The sequence below is a fragment of the Haematobia irritans genome, chromosome 1 (genome assembly GCF_050003625.1).
Source record: "Haematobia irritans isolate KBUSLIRL chromosome 1, ASM5000362v1, whole genome shotgun sequence".
Taxonomy (NCBI): domain Eukaryota; kingdom Metazoa; phylum Arthropoda; class Insecta; order Diptera; family Muscidae; genus Haematobia; species Haematobia irritans.
The window spans coordinates 274,657,221-274,683,954 of NC_134397.1; the positions used below are offsets into that span (position 1 = coordinate 274,657,221).

At 29.1% G+C, this 26,734-nt stretch overlaps 1 protein-coding gene across 1 annotated transcript; it reads right to left on the minus strand.

Annotated features, from left to right (window-relative positions):
• Positions 1-797: 797 nt before the first annotated feature.
• On the minus strand, positions 798-26,231 carry bond (elongation of very long chain fatty acid james bond protein). The gene is made up of 5 exons (XM_075294862.1): positions 25,981-26,231; positions 2,945-3,018; positions 2,683-2,873; positions 2,370-2,613; positions 798-2,306 (listed from the first exon to the last, which is right to left on the minus strand). The coding sequence occupies exons 2-5, from the start codon at positions 3,000-3,002 to the stop codon at positions 1,873-1,875; spliced, it is 927 nt and encodes a 308-aa protein (XP_075150977.1). The 5' UTR covers positions 3,003-3,018; positions 25,981-26,231; the 3' UTR covers positions 798-1,872.
• Between the last annotated feature and the right edge of the window lie 503 nt (positions 26,232-26,734).

Here is a 26,734-nt window from a genome sequence, read left to right on the forward strand (position 1 = left end):
AAATAAAGCATAAAGATTTCCTAATTTCGCATTTCTTACAAAATAGTTCATTATTTCTTTAAATTTGTAAATTTTACCAAAAATGTGTCCATCATGAACTTCGTATGTCACTAAAGACATTCTTGCAATTTTGAACTCCAAGATTTCTCTTAAAACTACAAAATTTTCTTTAACTACTGAAAAAATTTAGCTATGTCTAATAAATTTTCTTGAATTTGTCGAAAAATATTTACTTATTTTTGCCATATCGGAGTTATGCCAGCGCTTGTAATACCGTTTAGTTAAAATTTTCTAAAAAAGTTCCAAATTTTCTAAAATTAATCGTAAGTTATCTTTCCTGGTGGGTTCACTGTTTTTTTCAGTGTATAGAGAAGTCAACATCTATCATAAAAAGTCTATAATTTTCTTTTAAACAAACAAACGAAAAGCAAGTTATAATCGAGGGTTGTTTGTCTAAAATTTTGTTTGTCAAGAAAAAAAATTTTTTTCTGTGACTCATTAGGTTAGAAATTATTATCAGACGGAATTCATTAATACCAATCTGCACCAACTCAATAGATCAATGGAGCACTTCAACAAGGCTTGAGATTTTTCTCCACTATGTTTCATGAAAATAAACGAAACATAACGAAATTGTACGTCCTTAAGCAGAAAATCCGTATAATAATTAACAATTTCTTGAAGTTTATGAATTTGTGTCTTTGGCTCAATTTGAATTACACATTTCGTTAATATTTCGATTGTTTCACCAGTGTAATACTCACCTTTTAAACTCCCATTTAGACAAAACAAAGTCATTATTAACATAATATTTGGAAATCCGTTTATTTGTACCTAAATCGAAAATTGGCACGCACAATCATATGTAGCATCCATTAGAGATACTTCCATACATTGTATGTGTATATGTATTTTAATGTTTGTATTTGTATACGCAAACAATAATTCGCATACGTTTACATTGGCGAATATCGTTCTCGTTTCTCTTCTTGGAATTTATTGGGTATCTAAGAACACTCACTATCATACACACATGTATTGACATGTGTGATGGTTTTCGAGATTTTCTTAGAATCGGACATTCAAACAAACTAACATACATATTTACAAGCTAATATCATTCAGACATATATCACATTCACACATATTGAAATGCCGGCACCGATGCCCCAAATCCACAATAGGCGGCTTAAAGATAAGCTCAAAACTATGGGACTATAGTACACTGAAAAACTAACTACACTCAAAAAGTAGTTTTCTTTTCTCAGAAACGAGAGTTTAGGAAAATTGACCCTTTTTTTGGGGTTAAAGAGAAAATAAAACAGATTGGAAACTTTAAAAAAATACTTATTGTCACATTCAAATTTCTATTGTCTAAAATTTCATTTGTGGTGTTTTCTTTACCTGTAGGATTCAATAAAGAATTCAATATTAAACGATTTTTAAAAGCTTAACAATTTGTTGCAGACATGAAATCAAATAAAAAATAATTACATGAAAATCTACTAGAGTAGTAAAAGTTATCCTCATTGATGTAGAAACTCGTTTGACAGAAAAGAAATTATGTGTCGCTTGTAATGTTATGGGTGGAAATTTATCCATTTAAAAATACTAAATTTTCAAGTGTAGCCGAGATGAATCAACTGTTAAGAAGTTAAGCAGCAGGATGAAGAAGAAACGAAATCGATTCGAAATAAAAAAATAGAAGAAAACATTTACAAATCAGACCTACTTAGAAATTAAAAAAAATAACTAAAAATTAAAACAGAATGATGACGACGAAGAACTATCTCTACGATGGCTTAGAAACTAAGTTAACTTAAGAGTAGTACGCTAGTACACGATTTTAACCCCCCTTGGACACCATAGGTTCTACTCTGCTTTGGTCGATTTCATAGTGATGTTATTGTTGTTGTCGATTAATCGTTTCATTTGATCTCCCTGCGTCAAGAAAGCCTTGGAGGGTATGCAGCCCAAGCCATTAGCAGCTTGAAGTGCTGCTTTCGTGGCTCCACCATTCTTTGAATTATAGGTTCTCTTATAGAAGTTACCGAACAAATACAGGAAGATCATGGTATTGGCAATGAAGAAGAATGTCAAAGTCTTGGGCATATTGCAACCCTTGAGAGCAATGGTAACCATGTAGGCCATAATCAAGACAAATTGAATCAACTGGATGCTGGTCATGTATTTCTTCCACCACAAGTATTTTTGATATTGGGGACCCATGGCGGCAACCATGTAATAGAAATACATAATGATGTGTACACCAGAGTTAAGGATACCAATAACAACGCCTTGTTCGCCTATAAGATAAAACGAAATTTTAGTATGGCATACGAAAGGATATATATAAGCAAATATTTTACCTGGAGCATATTTCAAATACATCCATGAGAATAGGGCAGTAATGGTGTGATGATAAACATGTAAGAAAGTAACTTGGTTTTGTTTTTTACGTAACACAAAGAAGCAGGTATCCAAAAGATCGATAATCTTGGAGAAGAAATAGAACCAAGCTCCAGAATACAAGGCCAAACTTTGTTCCCGATTTCTATGAATCTCGCATTTCTTGGCCATGAGAGTATCGGTGATACGGCTTTCGCGTAACGACTGTAAGGAAAATATAAAATGCAGTCTCAGTGTAAAGATAATAATGTATACATCGTTTAAAATATTTACCGTGCGACACATCCATATCGAGTAGCACACCTGGAAGGCATTATAAGCAACCATAATATTTTTCAATTGATACGGTTGTCGGTTTTTCATGAAGGCGGGTCCAATTTTCAGAACTATCATCAAATAAACGGCCACTATACTAAATACAGGGCCTGGAGAATTCATAAGGAACCAGCTATCTATCGTTTCATCTATAATGACAAAATGAGAGGATTATAAAAAAAAAGTTTAACGGGAATTTAAGAGTGATTGTACAACTTACCTACACCTTTGGATAGACTCATGTAGCGCTCATTGATCTCTCTCATGTAGGTCGTCATTTTGCTTTAATGATAACTGAAATGATGGAAACAGAAACGGTACAAAAATATCTTTAAATTTGAATTAAATAAATTCAATGGTTTGGTATAGAAAATTTAAGATTTTTTTCTGTAAAGGGTGATTCTACCAAAAATAAGCTACCAATGCATCCAGAAATAAACACTACGATTGAGTGGTTAATAAATAAAATTGCTCATTACATGTATGAAGGATTCGTACTCTTTTGTAAAAACTTCATATATTTATTTTCGTTTCACGAAGGATTTTTTTCGGTTTATTGAAGTTATTCAAAATTATGCGATTAATAATGATGGACTTTGTATTATTTGTTACATAGTGTAATTGAGGTAATAGAGGTAATAGAGGTAATAAGTACATTTGCATTCATCAAACGCTCCAGAAAAAAACGAACATTTTAACACTAATTAGCATCTTGATGGACCATTTGGTGACGATATGAGAGATGGTGCAATACACAGCCAAATTTCCCACACTTTATTGTCAAAGCAAAAATATGTTAATTAATGTGCATATTTACTCCCGAGTTTAGTACTAGGTATATTTTCGGGGAAAAGTTAATGAATAGAATTATACAAAATGTGTATATACTTAGTCGTAGTCTTAAAAACCGATAAAATACGTAAATATATTTCACAGACAACAAATCTATACCAATATAAACAATTGTTTTGAAAAACTAACACATGTTTAATGTTGTTTATTGTTAAATGCGCAATACAAATTTTTAGACAGAAATACTTATTATATGTAATTTTAATGCAAAATAGGATAATTGTGAAACTTTGCTAAAATTATTTTAAAAATTTGGGAACATTTGTTTGTCAAAAATTCAAATCCAAAAGAATTTTCTGTTCGTTCACTTATCGTCTTTATTTAGTATATTGTCTGGGCTATGACGTTTGACTTTAAATGGGTAGTACTATGCCATTCTCAGGTCGCACCTGTTTATATTTTGTATTGTCTTAGCCCCTAGCAATATCAGAAGACTTTCAACGATTTGAGTTCAATGGCAACATTTTTCGCTAGAAAACTCATATGCAATAAAATTCGGTTGTAGGTATAAAACATTCTTGCAAAGTAGTATCAACTACACCGCAAACGTTGATATCTGTATGCTAGAGGGGAAAAATGCTATTCATTCAATTTCAAATCTCAATGATGTTTTATTTGATGCTAGAGGCTTAGTCGGTTTGCAAGTTCGCGGTTAACGATGGTGGTGCTTTGTAGTTAATTCTTGTATTTCATCATCAGCCTTTAATGGTAAATAAAGGTGGTATAATTGCACCAAGAATTAACATGAGAATGATAAAACATAGAATGACTTTAAAGACACATCAATGGAATAGAATGACTTTAAAGGCATCGTTAGTATAAAATTGATGGCCTATTTTATATAATTGGTTTTACTATAGATTAGCATAATTGTTAAATTTTATTGGCATTAAGTGTAAAACTTTAAATAGTTTTTTTTTGGTTTTGAAAAGTCGACTTTCAAAATTTTCAAATAACCGAGCATCTGTATTTTTCGACTTTTTGAAAATTCCACTTTTAACTTCAATAACAATATTTTTCTACTTGAAATGACTTAAATAAGAATGAAACTAACTTTAACATATAGAAAAAATTAATTAAGTTTTCTAAATCACGGCACACGCTTATTCAATTGGGTAACTTATTCACTTCAACCTTCACCCAAATGCAGAGAAAAAAATCCCTTTACCCGAGTAAAAATTGAGAAATCTAATCTAAGAATGAATCCGAAAATGGTAAGATTTAATCATATATAATTACTATGGAATTAGATCAGATCTATTTTAATATTGGATTAGTCTTAGCTATAATTATATATATATATATATATATATATATATATATATATATATATATATATATATATATATATATATATATATATATATATATATATATATATATATATATATATATATATATATATATATATATATATATATATATATATATATATATATATATATATATATATATATATATATATATATATATATATATATATATATATATATATATATATATATATATATATGCTTTTAAAGGCACAACTTTAAAAGCACTTCCAGAAGATGCACTCACAATGATGTTCTTTATTTTAACTACACAAGATGTTCTTTTAATTCAATTTTTTATAACTTAGTTTTTTCATACTTTTAATGGGTAATTTTAACTTTTTTGATTCAAATAGGTTAAAAACAGAGTAAGAATTCATAAAATGGTACAAATCATTTAAAATTTGTCGAAAAAAGTGCTAAATCCAATCTGAAAAAATTGTGAATTTTTGAAAATATTTGAGGTCAAACGTTTCCGACAAGCGTTAGCATCCATTAAAAATTCCATTCTTTTTGTTTTGTTATTGTTGGTTTTGTTCTTTAAGCATTGTTGTTGTTTTTTATTGCAGCTTAAAACCATACATTGACTAAACTACAAGTGTAGCTTAACCAACAGAGGAAAAGAATGTTTGTCAAATTTATTTGGGCAAAGCCCTATAGACTGCAAGATGGTTGGATGGACGCACGTTTCGGAATTACCACATTCCTCATCAGCATCCTCTACTTGCAGCAAAACTATCAACCAATTATCATAATAAATTCAGGCAGTTTATTAAACCCAACTATAAACAACACTTGAACACTCCGAAAAAAGGTTTTACATTGATAGCCGGCTTATGCCGAAATAAATTCAAAACAAACATTATTTTCCTCTGTTGGTTAAGCTACACTTGTAGTTTAGTCAATGTATGGTTTTAAGCTGCAATAAAAAACAACAACATCCATTAAAAATTATAAAAAATTATTTATTTGACAAAATATCACAGAATTGTTTAATTTCCATCCAAAACATTGAATTCGGATCACATCTAAAGAAGTGATGCAAATTCAGTGAAACGGCTGTTGAAATGGAGGACTTCCGTCCTATGACAAGCCCATGTTAAATTCATCGCTTCTGTGTCAATTTTGCACCACTTCCGGATCCAAAAAGAACATTTTCATTACTTTTTTGGCGACGCTTTTTTTTGCTGGGTATATTAGGGTTTGATGTTAGATCTCGTCATATCAGGAATTATATATAATTAATATATATAATTTCTGTTTCATCATATCTGGGAAAAACCTACTTAGATCTAAAGTCGACAGTTTTGAAATTTAATTAGATCCCCCAATTTTTAAACGGATAGTTTAATTTAAAATATAATTTTATTAGGATCTGCACAATGGATTCCTACATTAAAAAAAAAGTGAACACTAAAGCCAATTAAACTATATTTTAGTTCATTTAGTTAATATGTTTTGAGAAAATTTCCTTGGGTTTAACTAATTTTTAATTAACTATTTTGAACTACGAAATTTTCTTTAATAAGTGAAAAATAATAATTTTGTCTAATACATTTTCTTGAACTTGTCGAAAATTATTTACTTTTTTCGTGATATCGGCATTACATCTGCATTTCTAATACAGTTTTGTTACAAATTTATAAATTTATATAAATTTATAAATAACTAGAATAGTCTTTCTTAGTGGGTTCACGGTTTTTTCAGTGCAGTTTAGTCCATATTTTCTAAAATTAACCGAAATTTTCTAAATTAACCAAATATGTTCACTGTTTTTTGAGCTTGAATCCATCTAACAATAGCTTGAATCCAATAGAGTTCACTTAGACAAGATCTAATTTATCATTTTTCTATTGCTTTGAAGCATCACTTTTGGATACAATTATAAGTGATTTTATTTCCAAAGAAAATCTAATAAATTTTTTAAGATTTAAAAAAATCCATATAAAACTAAAATATTTTCCCCATAAAACCAATTAAATTTTATCATTCCACTAAAGGAGCCTTTTGTCACCTCGGACCCCTTCGCACGCAACACATTAAATGGCTTGAACTTACAAGAACTAACATACACATACCCGGTTGCTTCAAGAATGAATGCTGTTGGGTTTAGAATAGAGGTGAATTCTTAGTTCGTGTTTAAAACAAGTATTAGCACCATTGCCGAATTGAACAGCAGCAGCTAATGGCACTAAATGAACCAACTAAACAGAAATCAAGATTTAAGATAGAAGTCAAGGTAGTCATCTCTTGTTCATAAATTTTGTTTGAAATTCTTAAAGCCAGGCAAAAAGGCAAGCAGACGAACAAAAAGGCTAGAACATTAAAAGAAATACATAAACATCCAATCAAATTACCAAAAAATGTCCAACTTGTGATGTAAAACAAGAATCAAGACGTTAATATTCTTAAGGTTGATTTTCGGTTTGCCACGCCTCCGCACAATGAAAAAGACCTCCAAAATTCCGAGGTAATTAAATAAGGTAAAATAATAATGAACTTCAGCCAAAGATAAAATGACTCTTCAAGAAAATAATTACAATAATTGTTTAAACTCATACATGAATGTGATATCAATTATTTATGTTTTATTAAAAAAAAAACACTAATTTTTATGAAAAATATCCTGAATAATTCGCCATACAATAGCTTTGTAAAGAATATATATAAAAATTGTCACTATTATGGGAAACCAGTAAAGGCGTCCTGAAGTACGCCTAGTTTATTTATTTGTTTAATCAACATATTGATATTGAAATTGAATATGTAAACAAGTTGGTTGCGTTGAATTTGTTCAATTTATTGTTATTTAACTGAGTTTAACCAATTTCATTACGTTGATTTGTGGGTCAATGTTCTTCGAAAGCAAACTGGGTTCTGAAAATTAATTATTATTATTAGTTAGAAATTAATTTCATTTATTTATTTCATAATCGAAAAGCCAAGTACAGACCAAATATAATTATGCATAGCTACAATTTAAAAAGACACTATAACAAATTCAAATTCATACACAGAAAAAAAGTAGCTCGTAAATTACGGCAAATTTTGAACTTCAATATAGTTAGGCCCATTTCTACCATAATTTGGCCCTTAAGACCACTTTACCCCAGCCAAATCCCCAAAGTGAAAAAAGTATCCCCAACCATGAGAAAAAAACGCCCTGTTTGGGGAAAAATTCCTAATCTGACAACACTGATGTGTTCCACAACCTTACCACTCTCACCTGATCTTGGCATCACTAAAGTTTGGAAATTCAGCGGGGTCTTTAAAAGATACAGATCCATTATGGTCTATATTATAATTAAATTCACCGTGTTCGTTAAACTTTTTATTTAATAATATATTTTAAGTTGACTTTATGATACCTAAAAATTTTATTACAAAATATCATCTTATAAAGTGCCAAGATTCGAAATTGACAAAATATCATGCTAACTAGCAACTAGCGTTTTATTAATATCATTAAAGAACATCTTTGGAAGTGCTGGGTACTTATTGTAATGTAGTTATTTTAACTACCCATGTAAAATTGGGGGATCTAATCAGATCAAAATTGGCCCCTTTTAGATGCTTCATTTTTTCCTCCGGTATCTATCATTTGGTCGTGGATTCCCTGCATCAAAGTATTTTTCATAGGCAAGTACACGGAGGAAAAAGTGTTTTTTTAGATGTTTGGATACAAAAATATGATGTTTGGGACAAAAAATTTAACACAATATGTGTGGGTACAAGAATATTGTGTTTGAAAACTAGTATATTATGTTTGCAATCGATATGTTAATATGTTACAACATAATATGTTTACGTGAATAAATTTTTTAACACAAAAATATTTGCACAGAAGCATATAATTCTTACAACGAACGTCCAAACACGATTTTTGGAAATGTTACACTAACAATAGAAATAATACTTATCGCGTTAAAATATAATTTTACGACATTTAAACCATACATTTTAATATGTGTGAATATAAACAAATATTAATTTACACATTTTGGAGTAACCATATATATGTTGTGATATAAGACTTCGCCAAAAATTTGATATGCTTAAGTGAAAATATTATTAGTTTGAATATTAAAATGATTATTCGGAGAGAATACTCATTCGGAACCAAGAGAAAAGACATTAAAAAAACAGCATGAGGTTTGATTATCATTTTCGCATTATGTGCACAATTTTTTTTTTTTTGTTTCGGTCAAAACAAATCGGAACGTAGGACGAGTAAGTCAAAATATTCAAACAAAGAAAATTAAAAAAAAAAAAAAAACAGTGGAAAATATAAAAATTACAAAAGGATCTTCATAAAACTAGCGAAAGGGCACAATTTCATTAATTTTAAAGAATTTTTCTGAATTATTAAAGTCAAGTTGATCTTAGTTCAAACATTTTTTCTTTCATGCTATGATACCCATTTTTAAGTCAAATCACTTAATTATAAGGACAACACGACTTCATTGATAAATTTATCGACTTTTGAACAAGGAAAAAACTTTATATTAGACAAATGCGTCTTCTAAGCTAAGCAAGTATTCTTATTTTAAGGACATGAAATCTTTGGTCTCACGACAATATTTTTTTCAGTGTACTCTTTTTAGAGTTGTGACAGTAACAGGGGGAAACAGTGAAAAATTAAACAGTAAGAATTATAAAAACAAAGTTTAGTTCCTCTTTATTAATAAGTAGTCCAAGAGGAGTTGACGGATACTTTCAAAAATAAAAGCGGGCATTGAGTTCGAGTTTTGCCGCTAAAATTATTTCTCATTTTGGCGGCAAAACTCGAATCCGTAAAACCGGAATAACATTATAACTCTTTTCGGCAAATAACTTGGTGGGGAATGATCCAAAGCAACAATTGAATAAGTTTATTTTCTTTAAAATAAATTATTAAAGAAAAGTACAAGGGTAGACATGGCCATTTTAACGCGATAATGCCAACTTTATACCGGCCTTAAAAGTGAAATTAAGAAAAAAATTATTCGTTAATAAACATTCGTTAATAAACATTCATTATTATTTATTTGTATTTCTAAATTAATGGTGTTACATGCTAGCAAACAATTGTTCACATCTAAATAAATTTATGTGTTGGTTGTAAAATTATTGTTTAGAATTTTAATATAATGTGCTTTTGAATGGTTATCGTTAACTTTAGGATTCGATGGAAAAATATTTATATATGTATATACTCGACTTAACGTTCCTCTTTTGTAAGAGTTTTTGAATTTCTTCGTAAATTTCAAACTTGATACAAAAACCTTTTTTTGTTACAAAAATGTTATTTTTGCAACAAAAAATAGTATTTGATTTGTACTCAGTCCATTTCGTTTATATCAAGTACTGTTCTTCTCTAACCTTAAGTCTTTTATATTTCACACTTTACAGTTTTATAAAAAACATTTGCAACTTTATAAAAAACTGGAATTTGCACCATGAAATATGGTAAAATTTATTTATATTAAATATTTATAGTTTCTACTCATAAATTATAATAAAGAGTTAACTAAAATGAAAAAATAGGTATAAAACTTTTATATTTAATATTAACATGTGTTGCATTTGTTATTAGTTATTAGATACAATTTTTCGAATGCAATGCGAATTAATCACTTTCGCACTACAAAATGTTTTAGCTAAATTATTGTCACATTTATCTTCCACATAAGTTATTCACAACTCTTTTTGTCAAGTATTGGCCAGATCTTATTTACGACGAAACCTATGACTAACCTCCCCCCAAGCTAAGCAGGTCTTGGATATTATTTCATTACTCGAAATGTTAACATGGTGATGACCAATAATAAATTATGCGGAAGCTACTCCGCGACGAAGTGAATAATGAAAGCGAATCTGAATGAACGAACATTTATGCAGGTGATTTACATTTCATAGCTGAACTCAACACTAGGTTATTAATTATATTAACAATAACCAGACCCTCCAACCTCCCTTGCTACAACTCATCGCTTACAATCGATGATACAGTTCAACGAACTTCAGATCATTGCAAGAGATTTTAAAAAATCCCTGCTTAGGGGTCCAATACTCCTAAGTTTTAATTGTTTTCTTTTAGCTACCAAGAGATGGCAAGTGTAAGTAGTGTTGACACACAAGTGGTAAACCAGATTAGATACTGTTGTGCTTTCCATCTGTGTGATACATGGCTTCAACAAGGTCAGCAAAAACACTGGTTCAGATGCCATTAGATATTGATTATATTATATAATATTGTTCTTCAGCGGAAGAAGCGGAAGCAAAGCTAACTAAAGAATCGAAAGGTAAGCAAGCAAGTAACCAAAGCCAGACATCGAGCCACCAATGGCGAATACAAATGCGTACTCGTATATTTGGACTTAATTGATATTTAACATTGAAAGGTGCTATTATTAAAATTTGTGGATATTTTAAATATTAGTTTTTTTTAGAAAAAAGAAACAAAGGAATGTTGTTAAGATGTGAGCTGAGCTTTGTATTAGAGAAACCAGTTCTTCAGTCATTGAGATAAAGAACTATTTTGAATTTCTATTTTCAAATTTGTGATTCTACGATAAAAGATGTTAATCAGGGTGATTACATATGGCAACGATGGCCTTGACATACCTAAATTCTATTAAAATATTATAATGTAGGGAATACATTTGAATGCTCTTTAGAGTTTCCCTAGAATCATGGAACATAATATGGCAGTCACGTATAGATCTGAATTAAGACCAACGTTTTCTTTGCCGATGATTTTACTCATAATGTACAAACATTTACTTTAGAATGATATTTTTGGTAGCGGCTTCTACTTATGTATACATATGTATAGAATTATGATATTCGATTGACATTGCATTGAAGAGTGTTGTAACTTTTATACCAAACAAAATCACCATTAGATAAAAGTTTACCATGGAGAATGTACACCTTACATACGAGCTAGAATTTAGGGACTCATGCGGGAATCACATTGGAAGTCATTCTTGTGAATAATATCGTGCGTGAGTCGCAAAAATAACTTGTCTGTTAGTAATAATTTTGCAAAATAAAGCCCACGAACTAACCACATTGATAATGTTAAGCACACTCACTGTTTCAATTATTTTCATATTAGTAAATATTGAAAGCACCGGCAGTATTTGAAATCCCCTTATGTCGCGATATTACTCTCTCGATATTAATCATGCTCATGGTTATTTTGACGTTCATATTGATCACTCTGAGAATTTGCATTATGTTTTAACTATGTTTTATTTTAATGTTTTTAACCATTTTATTTTATATTGCTTTTATTTATGGAAAATATCATAATAGTCTTATTCATTCCTGTGTTCAATATCAATTTTACGGCTAATTGTATTTTATATGTATGTATCACATTATGTATTGTTATAGTTTTCATTTTCTTGTAGTTGATATAACTGTTTATTAATATGTTATTATCAAAAAAAAAAGAACTTCATACCCACTTATAACGTTAACCACATAATTTAATTTGCAAAAATATTAAAATTTAGTTGTATTTGAAATTCACTAAATAAATCAATAAAAATAATCATTAATCTATCTAGAAAATCTATATTTTATTGTATCTTTTATTATTGCAGTTTATTTACATTTATTCACTTTAAAGCACTGCCACGGGATAGATTCCAAACGTAAGTAATATTTATAACTTATTAATACTAATCATTAACCAGAATAGATCATTTTTAATATATTTTAATATTAGTAGATCATTAACAATAATAATAGAAAAATGTCCAAATAAAGTGTATTTAAATATACAAACATAAGCAGACAAATACAATTATTTTATAGGTACTCTCACAAAGGCATGTTAATATGAACAACGACGCGGAAGATAACTTGGAACATCCATTCATAGTTAAAATTTTGCTGTCGCAAAGTCAATCAGACAACGATCGATTGCGCAGAAATGATTGAAAATACTAAGCACGTTCCTTGAGTACAAACCAACGACAGCCAGAAATAAAGTCTGAGGTATAATCCATAAAAACATAGGCGGCACATGTCCCTCCATCCCTCTAATGACGTATTACAGAAACATTATGATCTATACAAACAATGTATACCATTGCAGGGAATGAACTATCTCGTGTGTCTGATATAAGTTACACGAGAAGAACCATAACAAAAATGTTTATTAATTAAGTATGCTATGCAGTACTAAATTATGTTAATCCAAACTTGACATGATTGTCGACGCAAAATATATTCATGTAAACGCATACATATACTAACGTATTAAGTCTTCCCTAGATCAAATTTGGACAACACGGACATATATTCAGAGATATTTTGACAGGTTAGAAATTCGCACGTGCTTGGAACATTAGTTCACTTTAGACACCCGACAAATGCAATATGAAAGAAACGGAGTATGCATTGTGATTAAACTTCAATTCAATTTTGAAAGTAAACCAAAATATCTAATTTTACAATTATTAATCGAGCTTTATGGACAGATTTAGATTTAGGAACATGATTAATAGAGTCATTGAAAAGAGAACGCCAGATACAAATCTATATACGCCTGGACTGTACATGTTTCGATTCGGGCGAATGAATCTTTCCACAGCCTTTAGTATAGATCTGGCTGGGTAGGCTGTCCATTACATCTCTTTTAAAGAGAACATGTTCTCTTTTTGTTCACTCTCTTTTTTTTGGTACCGTATTTTTATGTCCAACAGTGCTCTTTATGTACTCTATTTAAAAAAAAATCCTAGATGGATGGAATTTTATTTATTTAGTAGGAATTCGCCACAATTGTTCGCCACTAATTGTTTACTGGGTTAAATCTGTTGACAAATTAAAGGCCGGAACACAATTGCGACGTTTCGACGTACTGTGTACAAATTAGAAATAGATGTAATTGAACGTACGACGTAAATACGCCAATTCGTTGTCGTCGTCAATTGTGGGCGAGATCATAGGAACATGTGTGTTTTATTTTTGACAGCGTATTTTTGAATTTATTTTGTTTATTTTTTAAGAAAATGTGATTCTTTTTTTATTGTTTTATTATATATGTATTTATTTAGTTTCTATCATTAGAAACTATTACTATTTTAATTTAAACATCAATAATAATTAATTATTTAATAAAGATTTTTTTATTGTAAACTCTTTTTTAGTTGAAATGTTCTCTTTTTTAAAAGCGAAAGTTCTCTTTTGAAAATTATCCATATGGAAACCCTATGGCTGGGAGATATAACTCAATTGTAGGCTCTTTGTGCTAACTCCTTATGGAGAAAACATTTGGGAATTTTCCTCTTACAAATTGAATCATCTTTTCTTCCACTGTACATCATCTTTCTTTCATGTTTCTAAAAATAAATTTCGTGTTGTTGCATTACTGTGTAACAAAACGAAATAAAAATAAGATTAAGGGACTTGTAGTTATATGAAAAGATGATGTACAGTGGGAGAAAAAATGATTCAATTTGTAAGAGGAAAATTCCCAAATGTTTTTTTTTTGTTGACAAATTCGTCGTAACATAATTTTAAGCCACTTTTCTCTTTGACATCTTTACATATTCAGATAGTAATTTTAAGCAAACTAAAGAAACGTGTCTCCTTTCTTCCTATGAATTTTTACTTTCGACTTTTTCTTTTGAAAGTCTGGTTAAAATCGACTTTTATCCAAAAATCTAAAAGAAAATACAATGTATGCAGATCGTTATTGCTGATAACTCATCGAAAAAGTCGAAAGTTACGACGTTAAAAGTAGACTTTTCACTAATCGCAAAATTCGAATGTGATTTAAAAACTCGAAAAGTCAACTTTTAATTCTCATTACAATCCCTAATTTGGATTAAAAACAAGAGTTATACTCAGATTCATAATAAACATAACTGGGTTGATCCAGTTTGGTTTTGAGTAGATCTTGGGAAACGCGTAAAATCCTGTCTGTATCCTTTTATAAGCTATATAAATCATTGATAGATATTATCATAAAAAGATAGGCATCACATTCCATTTTTAATCTAAATATAATATTCGACATTTTCGTTAAAACTCGATTAGAAAATTTTGGCAAACATCAAAAGTGAAAAATATCCAGAGTATTTTAGTTGAAAAAGTCGACTTTTTGTTCAAAAACGTAAGCTATGTTTTGGGAGAGATGAGCTATCCCTTGTGAATATTGAACTAAATTGTATTCCAAATTTCGAGATTAATTAAATTAACAAACATTTATTTGGATTTTTAACTATCATATACGAAATTCGTCCTTCTCAAAAATCAAAAATGTACTAAAAATAAAGAAACAAATCATAGGCGACATATTATTACCATTTTAACCACGCTGTAGTTATTTTTTTTTTTTTGTTGAGAAGTGTATGAAAAGCTTCTTCTGATCAGTGTTGAGAGATTAGGGGATTTTTCTCCAAACTGGGGAATTTTTCTCGTGGTTGGGGATATTTTTTCGCTTTGGGGATCTGGGGATAAAATCGTGATTTGGGGATTTTTCTAGGGATATTTCCACTTTCAATCACAGTATTAAATTTGTTATAGAAAGTATAAAAGCGAAGTATAATAACGTTTATGGGCTTTGGTAGATTTTGCAAAATATTCCTCTCCAACTTAGAGGTAATTCACAAACTTTCTATAGAAATAAAATTTTGACAAAATTTTCAATAGAAACAAAACTTTGATAATATTTGCTGTAAAAACATTTTTTTTTTAATTTTCTATAGAAATAAAAATTTGACAATATCAGCTATAGAAATAAAATGTTGACACCATTTTCTATAGAAGTAAATTTTTGACAAACTTTTTTAAACGCATACAATTTTGACAAAATTTTTCTTAGAAATGTAATTTTGACAACATTTGCTATAGAAATAAAATTTTGACTACATTTTCTATAGAAATAAAATTGTGAAACAATTTTCTATAGAAATAAAATTTTTACAAAATATTATATAAAAATAAAATTTTGATACAGTTTTCTATAGAAATAAAATTTTCACAACGTTTCCTATAGAAATCATTTTTTTTAACATTTCTTATAGAAATAAAATGTTGGTACTATTTGCGATATAAAAAAAATGTTGACACAATTTTCTGTAAAAGTAAAATTTTGAAAAAATTTTTTATAGAAATAAAATATTGATATCTTAGAAAATTTTCTATAGAAATAGCATTTTGACAACATTTGCTATAGAATTAAAATTTTCTATAGAAAAAAAACAACAACAATGAAATAAAATTTTCTATAGAAATAAAATTTTAAGAAAATTTTCTAAAGAAATAAAATTTTGACAAAATTTCTTATAAATAAAATTTTGACAAAATTTCTTATAAATAAAATTTTTATAAAATAATTTTTGTTTGGATTTTCTCCAATTTTTGGTAAATTATTATTATATAATTACATGAATTTTCCTTTGGGGATATTTCATGGAGACACATATTTCAGTTGGGGATTTTTTGGGGATATAATTTCGAAATTTTGGGGATCTCTCTCGAAAAAATCTGGCAACCGTGCTTCTGATTTAGTTTGCATTGAACTTATTTGTATGGTCATTGAAATGTTATTAGCATACTAGGAGTAAAGAAAAATTCTTTGGGCGGGGAAAAATTGCTTACAAAATTTAAAAAATAAACTAAAACTAAATAATTTTTTTTTGCAATAAATATAAAGTTAATTTTATCATCAATGTAATAACGGAATATAAAAAAACAAATACTATTAAAAACTTTGTTGTTTGTATACAAACAGATTCCAAAATCTAATTTCTCTTGTTAATATTTCATTAAAGCGGAATTGATGTACATTTTTAGACAAAAATTTTTCAAAGTTTCAACAATTTTTTATATACTTTCGGAAGAATTGTAATAAAGTTTTTCACATTTCATGGCATATTACAACATGTTCCTGTTGATCACAGCATCTTGTCGTGTCACGTGTCAATCGGTATGATTTATTTACATAAACTTTAACGTGCTGATAACAAATAAAGATATCACGTAATCAAACAAACACAACTCAAAAATGTAATTCAATGAATAGTTGACATTTTTTGTAATAAAAATTTCAAATAAACTCTTTCCATGATTGCGGGATTAATCATCAACTGGAGAATGGATAAATGTTACGAATGTAGTAAATGATCTACGTGAGTGGAAGTTTGTAAAACAAAACGGCCGTCAGAAATGATCAGTTACCAACAGTATCATCTAACTGCCAATAAAACAGTATGAGGGGAAAAAACTTTAGCAATTCTCTACTGAAAGTTTTCCCCCAAAATGGTGGCAAAAAGGTCTTATTTATTCAAAAATTATTTAAAGTTAAGCAAATATGTAAGTCTATTACGACAAGGCACATGCGCGTAACACCAGTCAACCATAACTTGATGTCGAATTGTTTTTAGTTTAACCGAAGGTGTGATGTGCCAATGCTTCCCATAACATTGATCGATCATACCTCATCTCTATATGCATTCGTCCATTCTAATTTTGTCTGACCATTCATTCATTCATAATGCTTGACGTTTGATTTGTACGTATTTCATGTTCATTCCATAATGGGCAGAGCTTTCATTGTCCAAGCTATAGAGTTAGTTTCACGTAATAATTCTATCGCCTCTTCCTGTCGCCTTTGAAATCTTATCAACAAAACTCGGGATGGCTAAAACGCTTCTAATTCATGCTAACGTGTTTAGCATAGCTAATTGAGCTAGTGAGCAAGTAAACGCTTTCTGCAATACTTTCAATAAAATATTGCAAATATTCTAACAAAGAAAGATATCATGGAATAAATTATTGATAAGTAGGCAAATATTTCTATATACTTATGAAGTATATACAGTACTTCTTCAGTCACTCTATTCATTGGAATGAAATTTTTCAAAGCATTTGAGGAATTGTGACAGCTACTTGTCCATACAATTCGACTACATCAATTTGATTTTTTTTGATCCTATTGAAATTGAATCGTAAAATTCCCCAAAAAGGTATAACTAAATCCATAACTAATTAAACAATTTATAATCCAAATAATTACGGGTGTAATGCAAATATGATCGTCATGACTGGTCCCCTAACTGTCGAATACTCTGTGTCAACTTTTGGATTTAAAAACAAATCCGCCGTTCTTAATCTTTCCAACGAATGCGCTCGTATAAGTGAAAAAGAAAATTAAAAACAAGAATATTAAATTTTAACAGTTATTTAAAAGTATTAATTTGGAGGAAACGTTGTCAACAAGCACATTTAATTCGACTTTCAAAATATATGAAGCAAGATCAAATGGCAAATTAATTAAATCAGTGATGTTTTACTTGAAATAACCTTTATCTCAGAAAAATTAAAATTGTTAACACTCATGATAATCGTCTTCATACACTGTTAGAAAAATATGTTTTTCATATGTTCCGATATAAACAAAATGTGTTTCGGGCACGATTTTAAACCACAATATATTTAAGTGCGAACATGTAATTTTCCTAAACTAACACTAAATGTTTGGGACATCTATGTTAATATGTTAGAATATATTATGTTTGGGGCATGAATGTTTCATAAAAATCATATGTGTGAATACAAACATATATAAATTTACAAATTTCAACTAAACATACATATGTTGTGATATTTTATTCAAAGCGACAGAGAGAGTATAGAGAGAAATAGAGATGGAAACCGGGAGAGTTGACGAAAGATATCAACATAACACAGCGAAAGAATCAATAAGGCCAAAAATTTGATATGCTTAAGTCTAAATAATATTTAATTTGAATAAAGAGAATAGACATTCGGAACCAGGAGAATAGACATTTGAAAAACAAACAGCATATGTTTTCGCCTTGAGAGCAGCATTTTATGTATGTGTGGACATGTGTTTTGTTTATTATTTTGGCATGATGGGCACAATTTTTTTCTTGGTTTGTTACAAGAAATCAGGGGTCTTCATAAAAATAACGAAAGGGCACTATAGTCTATTTAGAGTTGGGACAGTAAAATGAAATAAGGAGGAAATAGTGAAAAATTACACAGTAAAATGTAAAAAAAACAAAGTTTAGTTTCTCTTTATTAAAAAGTAGTCCACGAGGAGTTGACGGACACCATCAAATATAAAAGCGGGCATTAAGTTCGACTTTGCAGCTAAAACAATTTAAAAAGTTTATTTTCTTTAAAATGAATTATTAAAGAAAAATAAAAGGAATTTTAGAGCGATGGTGTTAAATGCTAGTAAAAAACTGTTCACTCCTAAATAAATTTATGTTTATATTATAAAATTATGTATGTATGTTTATACTCGACTCCACGTTCTTCTTTTGTTAGTTTTTGAATTCCTTCCAAATTTTAAAGTTTTGTACAAAAACAGTTTTTTATTACAAGATTGTTATTTTTGCAATAAAAAATATTTTATCCAAAAATCATTCAATTTCGTTTATATCAAGCACTGTTACTGACTATAAATCTTTAATAACGCACATTTCGATGTTTCATTTAAAAAAATTAATATAGTATAAATATAAATGTGTAAATTAAAAAAAAAAAAAAAAAAATGTTCGGTTGGAGCAGGGATTGAACCCACGACCCTTTGCATGCAAGGCAGACATGCTAACCACTGCTCCACGTGGCAAAAATATGTATGTTTCTGTTAAATAATGTTATGTTTGCATGGGCTCGTGGGCGCTGCAAACTATGCTATATAAATGTAACTTAAAACGATAATTATCTACTGGTGACTATAACAGCTACGTAGCCCAGTGGATAGTGTGTTGGCTTACAAACTGTATGGTCCTCGGTTCGATTCTCCGTGCAGGCGAAAGGTAAAATTTATAAAAGTGAATAATTTATTCAACATTATTTGTATTACAGAGAAAGGTGCCAATAACTAAACAATTTGGTGGAAGTGAAAATTACGAGTATGTTAGGGAATGAGCACAATCGTGTTTGGGAAAAATTCTTCCAAGCATATAATATTTTTGGCTCAAAATGCTTCCAAACATATAATATGTTCACATAAAACAAACATATTAATGTTTCGGCAGTATGCAATAATATATGTGCTTCCTGCAAAATATGTTTGGAACATATGTTAAAGAAGCGATTTTTTTTGAGGGTGTATGTAAATTATGTTTTGCAAATATTTACAAGTAGTGAGGATTTGGATAAAGGCAACATTACTTATTAATGGCAAAATTAAATAGATTATTGCATAAACGTTTATATTTATATTCCTGTTCAAATTATTCAAATTAAAAACTGGTATTGTGACTCGAGAAAACGTTACTTTATCGAAATTTTTACTGATGAGATATTATGCGTAGAACAACGTACAAAAGTTCGACCGGATCGAATCTTTAATACCCATCACCATGAAATATACGCAATAATTTTCTTTGGGAACATCTCCTCATAAACGATTCGGTTAATATCGAATTTGTAGTAAATTGTAGATACTATGGACTTTGTTGTATACATTGATAAAAAAGCATTAATATTAATAATATTTAGTGCCCTTTATTTGTCCAAAATAAATTGCGGGCACGTCCGGTGAAAATGGAGGACACATAGATTATAACATAAAAGTTAAATCGGGAGATTGAAAAGGGAGTTATATCGAAATATTGTTCGATATAAACTACACTTAACATACACTCAATAAAAGTGAACCCCATATTTCACTAAACTCTCTTTTAATTCCCGAAATTATATGTTTTGAAAAATTTCTTTTCTTTTAATTATGTCTAATAAATTTTCTTGAGTTTGTCGAAAAATATTTACTTATTTTTGTGATATCTGTGTTTGTAATATACTTTAGTTAAAAACTTCTAAAATTAACCTCAATTTTATAAAATTAACCAAAGTTTTCTTTTCGATCTAAATTACTTCTAGATATTATTAATGAACCAGATGGACAATGTGAACAATTGCTTTTGTAAGGGCAAACGGTTATGGCAGATTTTCATTACTTATATTTTAGTAACAGTTGCACAAATCATAATAATTCACACTATTAGAGTAGTTGACAATTGCATTATACATTAATATTGGGATTATTGTTACAGAAAAAAGAACTTCTAGACATTTCCATTTAATTGAATTATAGAAACATAACAGTTATTACAGTACCATTTTACAAACTTCCAAGGTCATTTATAACACTAAAGATTAAAAGTGTAATTAGACACCTGCCAGGCAATAACAATGGCAATGTTAATTTATACATACCATTCTATTTGGCTTTGATAGAATTTAGAAATCAAGATGAGCATTGTACCATGAACCAAAATTATATTACATCGATGTATGGACCGCAAAGACTTTATATAGAATGGTGAAATCCAATTTTTCAAATTTGTTTAAAGTCATTGATTTTTTGTACAGGTCTCAATTTTATCTCCATATTTATCCATCCTTACAGTTTTTGGAGAAGTCGAGTTTTGACATAATATCTAATTTTACAATTATTAATTGAGCTTTTTGGACAAATTTAGATTTAGTTTTGACATAATATTTGTTGATGTATTAATTATTTAGTATTAATAACTACACAGGAAAAACAATCAAAATGTTCAATGGGAAAAATGAACCATCAACTGAACTCCACTTTTCAAGATTTCTTTTTAACTACAATTTACCAAAATAATACTAAAATTAAAAAAAATATATTGGAGCCAAATCATAACCGTTTTGACATTTGTACTACTTTTTAGTAATCGTACGATAATTTTCTTCGGCCTTAGTTGATATTGAATTTATGTACACGGTCAATGAACTTTATACCCACGTTTAGTTCATTACATTTTTGAGACATACTTAGGATAAGTAAAATTTCCTTGGGCTGCGAAAAATTTCCAAAAAAAAATAATAAAATTTAATTACAAACAAATTATCATTTCCAATAAAAGTAAGCGAAATTTTGCATTAGTTTATCTACGGACTTTTTTCTGCGTAGTACCGAATTGCAATTGAATTGCAATTTAGGATCCTTACTTAAAATATAGATTAGGTTAGGTCTATTCAGTCCATTGTGATAGCACATGTGGTTAACGTCGCTCTTATCAATCAGTGCTGCCCGAATCTATGTTAAGCTCATTGACCCCCTTTTTATAATCGAGTCCGGCGTTTCACAATTCAGAAAGAAATTGCTGAGAGGAGATAATTCACTGCAGAAAAACTTTTTGGTTTTCGATCGATGGTGGGGTTGAATCCACTTGTTAGAATAGAGTCGTCCTTAAATATCGTTTTTTGTGAATTTTTATGGTCGTCGCTATGCTTAATCATTTCTTTACCCCTCCCTCTTTCGAGATTCCTTAAATATATTTAGTCTAAAAATGAACAAAACATATAAAATTATAAACCCACAGCCGGTCGAAGCTAATGAGAAGATTAGTTAATCGATGTTTTATCGTTAGACAAATATTGACAAAATCATTGAAAATAAATACATTTAAGTAATTTAAATTGTTCAACAATTCTGTTGTATCCGTTCGAAGATAACAGCATCGACTAATATTTAATTTTCACACTTTACACTCACATCTTGAGATAGGAACGAAACTAGCTCATTAACAGCCAACAAGAAAAGAAAACAAATCGTATAAAATCTTAATACTACCAAAGTGTATCCAAAACCTAGAGAAGGAACGTCCAAACTAGTTAAACAAATAAATAAGCTTGGGTATAAAGATGCCATATTTTCTCAACCGGTATGAATCATTTGAGAGTAGAAAAGAAACAAAAAATTTAGTCAATACCTGTCTAACTAATCTTTAAATTTTCATGGCCAAATTCAAATTACCCGCAATTTTCTCACACTCATAGTCATACATGTAATTATTACGTACCTGGGCTTTCATTAGTACACCTAATGGTATGGAGGTGAGAACAAATTCTAATTTTTTTTTACAAAAAAAGTGACAACATTAGAAAATTAATCACATTTCCATTATGTTTGCTTCGTTGAGTTTTGCATATTAAGAATTATTTTTTATAATTAATTTAAAGAATGGATGAATTCTAGTACTTCACATGGTACTCATTAAAATAATTTTATGCTTAAACTCAACCATACGGGTGGCACCAGGTGCCAAGCAATTGTTTGCGTTGATAGCTACAAAAAATTGGAAACGTTTCGGGTAAAATGTACAAAATTTAAGAAATTTTTCAAAAATTTTGTGGGAAATTCGAATTTAGTAAATTTTTGTGTTTCATTTGTGTATAATTTTCCCCCTTTTTAGTTAATTTAATTAACGTACACAAACAATTACACTAGTTTACACTCAAAATTAACACTTGATGAAAACCAACTTTTCATATGTATTTTGAGCTGCTGAATTCGAAAAAAAAGGTTTAAAAATTTTTTATGGAACAGTTTTTGAGACATCTTGCTTATAACTTTGTCATTTTTCGGTCGTTTTTCTTCTAGTTGGTCTTATTACTTACGTTAGAGTATCGTCTATACGACCATGAAGAGAAAAAAAATTTTAAATGGTTTATACTTTTCTGGCGGAAAAGGTCCATTGTAAAATACGATTTTTTTGAAAATTTTGAATTTTCGCATTGATATTTTTTGAACCACTAATGTCCGTTATAATCGGACATTTATAACTCGAGATATCTCAAAAACTGTTCCATAAAAAATGTTTTAAAATTTTTTCGAATTCAGCAGCTCAAAATACATAAGAAAAGTTGATTTTCATCAAGTGTACATGCATTTTTTTTTGTAAACTAATGTTATTAAAGTCAAGGAAACTTCTACATGTTGGAGAAATTTTAATTAAAACATAAATATTTCCGTTAGTTTTTAATCAAAAACTAATCATATGTGCACACTCAACAAAAAGTGAACTCTCTATTTCACTAAAGCCAGTTTAACTTTATTTTAGTTCATGGAATTATTAAGTTTGGAGAAAGTTTCCTTTACTCTAATAATTGTTTGCGTAGGTTAGTTAAATTAACTAAAAAACGGGAACAAATTATACACAAATTAAGCATAAAGATTTACTGAATTCGTATTCCTCGCAACATAGTTCATTATTTCTTTAAATTTGTATATTTTACTAGAAATGCGTTCATCATGAACTTCGTATGTCACTAAAGACATTCTTGCAATTTTGAACATCAATTTTTTCCTTCAAACTACAAAATTTTCTTTAACAAGTGAAAAAACTTAATTATGTCTAATAAATGTTCTTGGATTTGTTGAAAAATATTTACTTATTTCTGTGATATCGGCGTGATATTAGCGTTTGTAATACTATTTAGTTAAAAATTTCTAAAAATATTCAAAATTTTCTAAAATTAACCGAAAGTTTTCTTCCTGCTATAGACCAATTTTTGCATGATTGTTAGTGGCCATATACTAACACAACGTACAAAATTTCAACCGACTCGAATGAAATTTGCTCCTCCAAGAGGCTCCGAAAAGCTACACACAAAAAAATTTTCTGATTCAATCACGAAATTAATTGATCCAATTAATTTTTAATTGAAATGTCTTCAATCACAGAAATGATAGTATCAATAAAAAATTAATTGAAGGCCAATTAAAAAGTTAATTGATCCAATTAAAAACTTAATTGATACTATTATTTTTGTGATTGATTTTTGTTTCAATTAAAAAATTTGTTGAGTAAATTAAATTTTTAATTGAATATTTTTTAAAACTCAATTAAAATTTTTATTGGAAAATTTTTCGTGAAATTTTTTTGTGTGTACATCTGGAGATCGGTTTATATGGAGCTATATATAATTATGGACCATATACTAACACCACATATGAAACTTGAACATTTGCTTTTTTAAGAGGCTCTGCATGCCAAATCTGGGGTATAAACGGAATGACAAAGATAATATACCCCCCATACTATGGTGGAGGGTATAATAATAATGGCTAAAAGCCGCTAAAAAGTTTAAAAAAAGCCAGAGAAAAAGCTTAAAGCCACTTGACAACGCTGCTTGAGATTAATAAAATCGCAACTAAAAAGGGAATTTTAGTAAAAATACATATAAATTAATTTAGAATAATTTTTATACAATTGGTTTGTTTACTTATTACAACAAAAATTTACTTTTTCTGTGCATTTACACATATAATGCCAATAGCTCAGCGTTATAGTTGCATAATCTCCTATCCTTCTATCAAATACTACTATGGTTAATTTATTCAATAATCTACTATTCATTTACTATACTCATAGAAGATAATCGTTGAGTTGTTATTATTTATATGCTATGTTTTGTGTTCTAATATACCTATTTAATATTTGAAAACATGCACTTTGATACCGAGAATTGTTTGAAAGGTCATTTCAGATCTAATGACTTTTGATCTAGAATGATTATGTATTTTAAAGTCAAGGATGTTAGAAATTATTTTTTTTTTATAAAGTAATTTATTTATTTTTCTTAAATTAAATTATGTTTCTTTATCATCTTAATAGTTTAATAATCCAGATGAATCCACAAAACAAAAAATAAATTTATATTTTCGGAATATAAATTCTATTTTCATTAACATCATATGGAATTTATTGGGACAAAGATTTATTTATCTTTAAAAGCAATGAAAAGAAACTTCTTTGGTCTAAAATTTTATTTATATATTGTTTACAATCCAACCTTAGTACATATGCATTTTGAATTGTATTCTGGGTTTGTTTCTTTATTTTTCAAAAATATTTCTCTAACCATTCACACATTGATTGCATTGAATCTTTTCATAAAAGCCTCAAGTAATTGGAGAATTATCAAGTGCAGAAACATTCTTGTGTACAAAAATTAAGTAATGTTTTGGGTTAAGGTCAACCAGAAAATGAGTTATTTAAAGTAAATTGTGTTTAGCCCCAGTAAACGCATTAATTAAAACGTAAATAACAACTTTTAAATCCAAATGAATGAAATATTAAGTGCTGCAACAATAATCCATAACTTTATTTTTATCACATATATTTGTGTAGTCCTTTTGCAGAGCATCCATCAACCTTATTGGAAAGTTATTATTTTTTATCCACATAATCACTTGCACAATCACAATTTGTTCATATTTTTATTGTAATTTTCATTTTGTTTATTAAAAGTCAATAGTTTTTTCTCTTCTTATTAAAATTCAACTCACTTTGTTTATGCGTATGTGTGCTTCTTTCAAAATTTGTATATCCGTTTCCGTTTTATAAATAATATTTTCTTTTTTTCTCTCCAATTTGGAAAGTTCCCAACCCCGCTCTTCCTTTTTGGTTCTTAACCGTCAATGGTGCCTAGAAGACATCGACTAAACGTTGATCACATACGGGGGATCTATAAATAAAAGTTTTCGGTTTTTTTGCAAAGCCTCACAGTAAAACTCAATACTTGACGATGATTTTTTCCGATATTCTATGATCAGTGGTGGTGTGGTGTATGTTTTGTGTGTTGAGTATTCGCGTTCTCAGGGCTTTCAAAGCCAAGCATAGAGTGTCAGCCTAAAACGGCCACTATTTGTTCAACGTTCGTTAAGTTTCTCTGATTGTATACACAAACATACTAACGTATATGTAACACAAATATGATCTAACAAACTCAGCTCATTGCTTATAGCCGTAATTAGTGTTTAACAAACAAAGCGACTCATACAAATGGCAGATTCTCACGAAATGCCCAACTTCTTTTTCTTTGGCAAAGAGTAAAGCATTGAATGCTTACGTTTGTTTAATCTTTTGTGCGTAAACCATCCATCTCCTATCGAACATGTTTGATGTCGCATATTCAAAGTATGTGAATTGTTCCAATATGATTTTATAGCATGGTCAAGGGAACTTTTGAATCACCAGTCGCAAAGATTTAATAATTTCTTGTATTTCAAATATTCAAAATGCAAATGTTGGAATTTCGTC